Source organism: Gallinula chloropus, assembly GCF_964237585.1.
Source record: "Gallinula chloropus genome assembly, chromosome: Z".
Lineage (NCBI taxonomy): Eukaryota > Metazoa > Chordata > Aves > Gruiformes > Rallidae > Gallinula > Gallinula chloropus.
Genome location: NC_140089.1, coordinates 98935 through 108886, shown reverse-complemented (window position 1 = coordinate 108886; position 9952 = coordinate 98935). Strand labels below are relative to the sequence as shown.

The window sequence follows — 9952 nt, the reverse complement described above, 5'->3', positions numbered from 1 at the left end:
AACCAGCGGGGCGGGGCAGTGCGGGCTGGGGGCCTGGGGGGCAAGGTGTGGAGCAGCATGGAGAAGTAGACAGAGGCTTCCTGAAGGAGAGCTCCATGGCTTGCAAACCACCCCCCCTTCTGGCATCAGGGAAACATTTCACTAGAGGAAAAGCCATAGTGCCCCTATCAACTGCAGTCATTAACGAATGTGCTTGCCCTTCTTGTTTTTGTGTGAACAAGCACCAGCATCTAGGCAATAGATCGATTTTAAAAATTATTAACTGCAATGAAATGTTTGCAGGCATTGACTCTTGAGTCAGGCCAGCCATTAAGGGTCTGCAGCATCCTTCCAGGAACTTTTGTCATGCTTGCTGCAATTGGAAGACGGGACGCAGCTTGACACAAGCAAATGTCTATTTATTGTAGCAACTCACAAGTTTATACAGTTTGCAAAGCCTGTACGTGCCTTAGTTTCATTGGAGTGCAGAAGCCATTTTTACATTTACTATTTGCTGATTGGTTTAAAAACACTTACGAACACTTATGAACATTGTCAGTAAAAAGCAGCCTATGCCTCGAAGCGCAACCTATTGCACACATCTTATTTTCATTCCTTACAGCCTGCTTTGTTCTTTCTTTCTTTCAAGGGTGACTAGTTACTCCTTTTCTGTCTGGCACCCACAAAACTCATCCCCAGTACTTTTTCACTTCTTATCAGTTCGTTTCCACCGTTGTTTAACCATCCCAGGGTTTGTGACCAACACGTGCCAGCACGTCTCCTTCTAGATACAGCTGCACAGTGTCTAAAGTCCTGACAGAGTCCTGTGACCCCTTCCTCACATGTCCCCCTTCCTGGTGCACAAAAAGAACCTTCTTCATAGACCGATCTATCAAACGTTGCATACATTGGGACAGACAAGGTAAAAGGAGCAACAGAGGAATAGAAACAGCCAAGGCATAAACAAAAGTTTTTACCAAACTCCTCAACCATCCGCATAATCCCCATCTTCCAAAAATGTTGTCCAACCAATCCCATGCATCGTCTTGCCGGAGTTTCGAGGCTGCATCCTTAAGCTGTTGAATGCTGGCGTGAATAGACTCAGAATGATCTGAGAGATTCATACAACACATACCCTCCAAATCCTCACAACCACGGCCTTGTGCTCAAAGCAAGCAATCTGTAGCAGCTCTATTTTGTACTGTAGCATGACGAACACTATCCATGTCTAATAAAAGGCCAGACAGTGCCCTGCTAGTAGCATTGCTTTGTTTTGCAAGCCAACAAGCAAGCTTATCTAAAGTAGCTAGTGCTTTTCCAGCTCCTGGCAACAAAAGAGAGGCCGCAAAGCGCTGACTGAAGGACCAAAATTCTACTTGATCATCACAGTCGGGGCTGTCAGCGTGTACACCACGCCTCACACAGTGGGAAAGGTGACGTTGGAAAATCACAGAGGTGTTAGGGGTCAGAACAGAAAGCTGACCTAAGCTACACGGACCCCCCTCTTATGTGTGAGGGGATACTGGGCCAAGCCCTATCCCCACAAATAAAACATATCCTGGATGGTAATAAAAAGGGAGCCTCGCTGGATCCCGACAAATTTGTTGCTGTAGAGTTACACCAGGTACTGGCATTTCGAAAGGCAGGGTGGGCCAGAGAAACATCCCAGGCCCTGGATTGCTTTTTTCCTGTGTAATTAAACCGAACAGAAAAATCCATTTTGGCTGACCCGAGAGGCTCAATCTCTTGTGGTTCTAGGGTAGCCTGTGGGAGAAAGGGAACCCAAGTATCCCAGGCATCTGTCAAATCTGGGGACAGGGCAGGAAAAACCTCTGCAAGGCTTTCAGGTATCGGCCATCTATCTAGTGGCAGTCCAACAAGGCATGTAGAGAAAGGGTTATTGGGAGAAGCAGTAGAAAGACATAAACTATCTTGCCCTGTCAAATTGGCTAACGGAATGGAACCCACACATTAGTTTTTGGTAAAGGAGGGGGAAACAGTCCGCCCCAAAAAGGGGCAAAGGTCCCAGGCTCATTATCCACAACCCTGCGCCCCACACTGTGACAAACGCCAGGGCTCTGCTCCAGACACCCTGTGTCACCCTGCTGCCATGCTGGGACACTGGCACAGGCCGTGCTTCCCTCCGCGCTGCCTGTGGCCCTGTGCAGGGACCCTCCTGGCCCTCCACGCCACTGCAAGACAAAAAAGGAGCACACTTCTCTCTCAAACTAGCAAAGTGTGCTGGGTTAGGCCTGGCTGGAGGCCAGACGCCCACCGAAGCTGCTCTGTCACTCTCCTTTTCAGCAGAACCTGGGAGAAAATGTATATATATATTGAGAGGCTCAGGAACTGAGATAAGGACAGGGAGAGATCATTCCGCAATCAGCAGCATGGGCAAAACAGACTCGCAGAATAAAGGAAAGGAAACTCTCTAGTTCACGGCCCTGCCCTGCACCCCCAGTGACACCAGAGTGGGGTGATGAGAAACACGACCAGATCTTAAAGCACCTCCCTCCACCCCTAGCAAAGTCAAGGTACAAGCAGCAAGGGCGAGGAAGAGTAATGGTCCTTGTAAACCAAACGTACTGCTGGGCCCCTGACAGCACGTCTGGCCTCCCGGGTTTTTCTTTCTGGCGTATGACCCATTAGGGAGAGGAGAGCCACTGCTGGAAGCAGCAGTCCTATGGGGTGAGAGCAAAGCCCCCTTTCCAGCACCCATACTGGCTTCCCAGCGATGCCCAGGAGAGCTGGGCAGGCCCAGCAGCTCCCCAGTAGGGGAGCACAGCAGGGTTCCAGGGGCCCAAAGGCATGGGTTCCCACTGCCCAGGAGGGCAGCATCTGTGTCCACCCAGGGGAGCCCACAGTGTCTCCTGACCCTGCTCAGCCCTGGGGAGCCACGGTGTGATATCAAAGCTGCCATTGTGAGGTCAGAGCTAGCTGTGCACACAGGCCTGAGCGCAGGCAAGGATCCCACAGTGTCTCCTGACCCTGCTCAGCCCTGGGGAGCCACGGTGTGATGTCAGAGCTGCCATTGTGAGGTCAGAGCTAGCTGTGCACACAGGCCTGTGCGCAGGCAAGGATCCCACAGTTGCCGTGTGACTCTTGCCCTGGACAGGCGTGCTCCTGCTGCGGTCAGCGTGGGGCTGCTGCCAGAGCTCTTTTTGCCTGAGTAGGCATACTGCTGGGGCTGAGCGGGAAGAACTGAGCCCAGGGGGAGCCTGCCTTTGCCCAGAGATGGCAAGGAGAAAGGCCCCCAAGAGAAAACCTGGAAAGGCCTCCCACCAGTCTTGGTGGGATGAGGCCGACCAGCAGCCTGCAGCGCAGGCAGCAGAGCCAACCCACTGCCAGATGAACAGGTATGAAGTGGGCTGCTCCTTCCCGGGGCATCAGGGTAGGGTGGTAGCATGGATGTGGCCTGTCGTGGCCAGTGGGGTGTGGAGCAGCATGGAGAAGTAGACAAGGAGAGCCCCATGGCTTGCAAACTACCCCCCTTCTGTGGGGATGGGTCTCGGCTGAAAGCCTGGCTCGTTCCCCCAGCCAAAAGCCAGTGTGCAGCCTTCTGGGGAAGCAAGAGCCTTGTGTGGCAGGGCTCAGAGCTCAGCCCTGTGAGTGACAGAGTGCGGACTGGGCTGCACTGCTGCTGTACTGCTGGCGCAGGCTTCCCGAGGCAGCGGACTGCTGCTGCCAGCTTGCTTCCTCCTCTCCCACCGCAGGCCTGTAATGGAATGGGGCACTCCTGGAAGCAGCCCAGCTGTGCTGCCCTCTCTCGCTGGTGCTGGGATAGGGCCGTCATCTGGCAAGGGCCTCCACTCTGTCTACTGCCTCGACTCTGGCAGCAAGGGGACAGCGGGCAACTGGCCTTTTTGTCTCTTCCTGTCCACAGGAACCTGTGCGTGGATGTAACACTGCTGAACTCAGCGTCAGCGGCTGGGTCAGCTGCTCAAGGGGCTGCCCAGTGGCTCATCAAGGCCACGGAATTTGCACGTAAGCTCAGCACTGCTGTTAACCGTGAGGTCCTCCGGGGGGAACTTGGAGAGCTGCTCAGTGCCAGAGCTCTGGTCAAAGGCCCCAAGCATCAGAAGTGCAGGCTGCCCTGCTTTTGGCTCCAGGAGGGAGTGCTAGGGCTTGGCCCCCACCTCTCCGCAGGGAGCTGAAACACCCGAGAGAAGACACCCCAGGAGACAGGCCTAACTCTTCTCTGGTTTCTTTGCCCAGGGATGGTCTTCAGCCACTGGTCGTTTGCCCCTGTTTCCCTGTGGAGTTTTACGCTGAGCACGTGCATCTTCCTCGTGTACGTACTACATGTTTCTGCTGTGGATGGGAAGGGTTGAAATGGGATGCCCAAGGGCGGAGGCAAGCCAGGAGGAGAGCAGAGGGTGTCCCTCAGCCAGCAGCCTGGGGCTCCCACTCAGGTGCCGAAGCTCAGGTGCTGCTCATGCTGTGGTCGTTCTCAGGATAGAGCCAAGAGCAAAGCCCCTTGGCAGTCCCACTCCCACATATTTCCCAGAGCTCTAACTTTGGCTTTGGTAGCATAAACTGCCGTGTAGCCAGGCACTCGTGTGCAGAGCCAAGCTTCCCCAGCAGAAGGATTTTCCCTGGCTCTGCAAGGAGAGCGTGCAAGCCTGGGAGGGCTCTGAGACAAGCTCCTTGGAGCCTTTCCTCTGGGGAAGATCTGATGGCAGCATCAAATGGTGCGCACAGAAAAGGTGTTCCTCCTGGGTGCTGCTTTGTCAGCGCTCTGTCTGCAGCAGGCTTCCAAAACGGTGGCTTTCTGGCCTAAGAAGGGAAATCCACCTGTGAAGGGCTTTGCCCAAGACCTGGATCATTGAGAGCCACAGGACTCCCTCTTTTTCAGGCAAAAGACGGCTCTACAGAAGAAGAGGCTCTTGAAAGTCCTCTTTTTGCTCCCAGTGGTTCTTGGTGAGTTTTCATGAGCAAACATCTGAACAGGACAGCCTGGCCATGCTGGGTGCCAGCTTTCAGCTGGCCTGTTTTCCTTTTGGGACAGGGTCCCGGTTTCAGCAGGGATAGAGTTCGTTTTCTGTCTAGTAGCCGGTGTGGGGCTGTGTTTGGGAGTTAGGATGAGAATGATGCTGATAACACGCATGCAGCCTGGTCTTGGTGCTCACTGAAGCAGTGAGGGGAAATGGGGAACAGCTTGGGGGCACCGAGCACACCTGAAGGTCACGGCTGTGCAGTCCCCCCCTGCGTGGGCTGATGGGGCCCCATAAGAGCAGCACCCTCTCCCTGCACCCCACGTTCCCCACCTCCTCAGACAAGCCGCTGGCCTACCGCCATGGCAAGAGGGAGGAGACAAGGTGACTGCAGGGATCACTAGCAACCCCAGTAAAATAACTGTCTCTCGGTGATGTGAATTGCAGCTGGTGTTTACTGCGCGACCCTGCTGCCAGCATGGACAAGGCAGGCAAAGGGACTGATAGAGGTCGGTGACTCGTGCGGGACAGGCGCCTCCTGCAAGGGAGTGATGCTGACCGTGGCTCTCCAAATCACGGGCTCTCCTGCTTCCAGGCGGAGGGACCCAAAGAAGCAGCAACTGGTGCTGTGCCTTCCTAGGGAAGCCTCTCCTGGGAAGCCATGGCAGCTCTCCTAGTGGACACTCTAACGGAGCGGTTTTTCCCTTTCAGGAGCTGACGTGTGTGTCTGCAGCACGCCTGAAGACCCTGTGGTAAGACACGCTGCCTGAGCTGGAACTGGGTCTGTGCAGACATGTCAGCTGACCTCGTGCTACCTGCACTCATCTTCCTAAGAGTCAGGGCTCCCAACCTCCCTCCCGCCTTTGCAGGGGAGGGGTGGCTCTCTGACAAGCTCTGCTTTCCTGTTCCTGCAGGTCCTTGGATGCTGCGCTGGCAGAGCAAACCCAAAACACGCAGTCTCTGATGGACGAGGTGGCTTCACTGAGGGAGGAGCTCAGGAGCTCACAGGTGATCCTGCTGTTGTGGGAAGGAGGCTTGGCAGGGCAGAACACCCCAGAGATTGCACTCCTTGGCGTGTTGTTTAAGCGGGCTGCTTGTGGCAGCAGCGTACTGCTGATAGCATTCCCTTGGCAGGCCGGTGCCTCTGGCTGCTCTGGCCGGGCCCCTGAGGCAGTGGTGAGGCCCAAGCTTGCTCACAGGGCCAGTCATCACTGGCAGGGCCTGAGCCTGTCTCCCGGCTGACCTGAAGAGCGTGGAGGCTGGGGACCCTCGTCAGCACACCTTGGGCCATGGCCCTGGCCGCGGCCACAGGTGCTGCTCCTTGGTCCTCGCAGCTCATGTCAGCAGCAGAGTCTTGCAGCTCTGTGGACAAGGCTTGCCTTGCATTTCGGACACTGAGCCTTTGCCTCTGCGGGTGCGGGTAGCCACGCTGAACTGCCTGCTGATGTGGTCCTTCTGTGTTTGTTTACTGCATCCCCAGGAAGTTCAGGAGGCAGCACGCAAGACAGCTTTGGAGCGTTGGACCACTGTGATTTCTGACTGGTCCCTGAAAAGCTCTGGTATGGACACAAGCAGCGCAGTCTCTTTGCCCTGTGCTTCTCTGCAGTGCTCCCCAAAGGAGCCTGTGCTTCAGGCACTGCTCTCCAAAGTGAGGGAGCTTGGATGTTCCATGGGGTCCCAAGGGCAAGGCTGTGGCAGGGTGGCTCTGAGAGTTCCTCACAGCCTTGCTGTCGGGCTCGGCAAGGGTGCCTCTGGCGCTAGCCCCAGCCGTGTTCCTGCGCTGATGGAGAGGGTCTCTTCCTCTCGGGTGCATTTGGCAAGGGAGTGGCTGGTCCATCCTTTGTTGCTCATGCAGCAGGCCCTCAGCTTTGGGCTGCTGCCATTCACAGGGGCTCCTGCTGTCTCCCAGAACCCTCAGACCTTCTCCTCTTGGTGCTGTGAGAGGAAGTCGCCAGGTACACGGACGCCATCCTAGCCCTGCGCAGCTGGGCACCCCTGACAGCCTGTGGATGGGGACAGGACTGACCGACGTGGGCTGGGCTGGAGACATCAGAAATAATGCCTGAGCACCAGGGCCTCCTGGTTGGTGGCCTCTGGCAGTCATCTGCTCTCCCCTCCTTACAGGTGCCACCATCGACATGCGGAGAACTTCCAAGACCTACCACTGCCAAGAGAATTGGGGCTGCAGGGTTTTAGCGCTCCTTTTCTCTTTCCAACCTCCTGACACGATTTTGCAGGTATCGTACTAGAATCGTCATGGAAGGTTTCCTTCCTTCCTGTGAAGCTGGGGACCGAGCTTGGGGGCTCTCCCCTCAGTCCAGTGGTACTGCTCAAGCCGGCAGTGTGGGTCAGGTTGCTGAAGCCAAAGCTCTAAGGCGGGGCCGGGCTTGCTAGAAATCAGCGGTTCCCCTCAGGAGGGGAACGGATCTGAACGACCCTGAACTGCCATGTCCTGCACACAGGCCTCTGCCACAGCTGGCTGAGTGACCTTCCCCCCAGTGATCCCCTTTCCACACTCATCCCTAACAGCGACCTTTTGGGGGCAGGAGGCGGGAGTGCCCTGCAGAGCCATGCTTCTGACAGCCCCTGACCAGTATGGTTTCATCGGCCATATTCTCCTCTGCTCCACCCCACGGAAGCTCCCTTTGCAGGGCAGGGAAGAAGGCCTCCTGCTTCTCTCCATTTCCTCCCACGTGGCTCACTGTGGTGCTGGAATAGACCCCACAGACACACCGGCGCCTGCGCTTCCTGCCACACAGGCAGCTGTCTTGGCCCAACACGCACCCCTCACTGGTCTCATGTTCTGCTTGCAGCCGGATGTGTCCCCAGGAAACTGTTGGCCTTTACAAGGGCATCAGGGCCAGGTGGTGATCAGGCTGCCAGCACGAGTCCATCTGACTGGCATCACCGTGCAGCACATTATTGAGGAAGCCTCTCCATCTGGGACAGTCATCAGCGCACCCAGAGACATGGCTGTCTTTGTAAGTCTCTGCTGGGCCCTTCTGATGGGGATCTGGCCCTGGGTGAAAGCTGTGAGAGGGTCTTGCTTGCTTTCGGGCACCCGAAACACGAAGGTTTATGCCCTGCTCTCTCCTGAGTGCTACAGCTCTCCAGCAGGACACTTCAAGGGCTCGAGAGGTTTCATCCCTCTTAAGGCGAGTTCTGGCCAAGCACCTCAGGCTTCTTGACCAAAACTCAAGGCACGCAGGGTGCTCAACCTTAACCAGTGCCAGACTACTGCTGGAAGCCCAGGAGAGGGTGGCAGCTAACAGGCCTGATCCAGGGCATGCCCTCCCCTCTTTGTCGGTGTGTGTCTGAGCTGCTCTCCTTGTGCTTTGCCCTTGAGGGAGTGGATGCGGATGGAGAAGAGGAAACTCTCCTTGGGATGTTCACATACGATGTGGCAAAAGAGGCCAGTCAGACCTTTCTTCTGAAGGTACGATCCTCCTGCAAGGGCAAGATGCTAGGGGGCAAAATGCTTTTGCCTGCAAGTCCATGGCAGGAACAGCGTGAATGCTTTCTCCCTGGGCAGAGGGGCACTGCTGAGAGAGGAGGAGCCGTGGCAGGGTTGGGAGGGCCGAGTGGCACACAGCGGTGGTAGCAAAAGGATAGCAAGGACAGAGTCAGGCCGCTGGGAACATGAGTCCTGAGAGACCCCTGGCTGCACCCACTGCCTTGCGCAGAGCCAGCTGCACATGTGGCGCCAGGAGGAAGGCAGGCAGCACGGGCAGCGGGAGCTTGGTGGGGCTGCACAGCAGCTGCCCCACGTGTAGATGTCCCTCTGCCGCTTCTCAGTCAGCACAGGGTGAGAAGCAGAGGGCAGGGGCAGGAGGAAGGGAGACTGAACCCCGGCAGGAATGGCATGCAGAGGATGCCAGGTGCCATGCCCTTTCCATGTCCCCAGCTTCTCCAGCAGTGAGCCTCTGATTTCCACAGCTGACCCCCCTCCCCCACCTTTCAGGAGCTCCTTCCGGAGCAGGAGCAGGGCTGGCAGGGGGAGATAGGTTGACTGCATTGCTGCTCTTAACACCCCCATTTCTTCTCCTTCTCCCCCCTCTTCACAGGACGCGCCGTTTCCCAGAGCGTTTTCATATATCAAACTGCTTGTGAAGAGCAACTGGGGAAACCCAGAGTACACCTGTATTTATCGAGTGCAGGTTCACGGGATGGCGGCAAAGACGGAAGACCTCACCTGAAACCAGCGGGGCGGGGCAGTGCGGGCTGGGGGCCTGGGGGGCAAGGTGTGGACCAGCATGGAGAAGTAGACAGAGGCTTCCTGAAGGAGAGCTCCATGGCTTGCAAACCACCCCCCCTTCTGGCATCAGGGAAACATTTCACTAGAGGAAAAGCCATAGTGCCCCTATCAACTGCAGTCATTAACGAATGTGCCTGCCCTTCTTGTTTTTGTGTGAACAAGCACCAGCATCTAGGCAATAGATCGATTTTAAAAATTATTAACTGCAATGAAATGTTTGCAGGCATTGACTCTTGAGTCAGGCCAGCCATTAAGGGTCTGCAGCATCCTTCCAGGAACTTTTGTCATGCTTGCTGCAATTGGAAGACGGGACGCAGCTTGACACAAGCAAATGTCTATTTATTGTAGCAACTCACAAGTTTATACAGTTTGCAAAGCCTGTACGTGCCTTAGTTTCATTGGAGTGCAGAAGCCATTTTTACATTTACTATTTGCTGATTGGTTTAAAAACACTTACGAACACTTATGAACATTGTCAGTAAAAAGCAGCCTATGCCTCGAAGCGCAACCTATTGCACACATCTTATTTTCATTCCTTACAGCCTGCTTTGTTATTTCTTTCTTTCAAGGGTGACTAGTTACTCCTTTTCTGTCTGGCACCCACATAACTCATCCCCAGTACTTTTTCACTTCTTATCAGTTTGTTTCCACCGTTGTTTAACCATCCCAGGGTTTGTGACCAACACGTGCCAGCACGTCTCCTTCTAGATACAGCTGCACAGTGTCTAAAGTCCTGACAGAGTCCTGTGACCCCTTCCTCACATGTCCCCCTTCCTGGTGCACA

At 55.4% G+C, this 9952-nt stretch overlaps 1 protein-coding gene across 1 annotated transcript; it reads left to right on the top strand.

Annotated features, from left to right (window-relative positions):
• Positions 1-3213: 3213 nt before the first annotated feature.
• Positions 3214-9109, top strand: LOC311203259 (uncharacterized protein; the record flags this gene model as incomplete). The annotated part of the gene is made up of 11 exons (XM_084277913.1): positions 3214-3335; positions 3863-3963; positions 4195-4270; positions 4835-4899; positions 5255-5297; positions 5828-5921; positions 6394-6472; positions 7038-7150; positions 7727-7894; positions 8260-8349; positions 8978-9109. The coding sequence occupies 11 exons, from the start codon at positions 3214-3216 to the stop codon at positions 9107-9109; spliced, it is 1083 nt and encodes a 360-aa protein (XP_084134039.1).
• Positions 9110-9952: the final 843 nt, after the last annotated feature.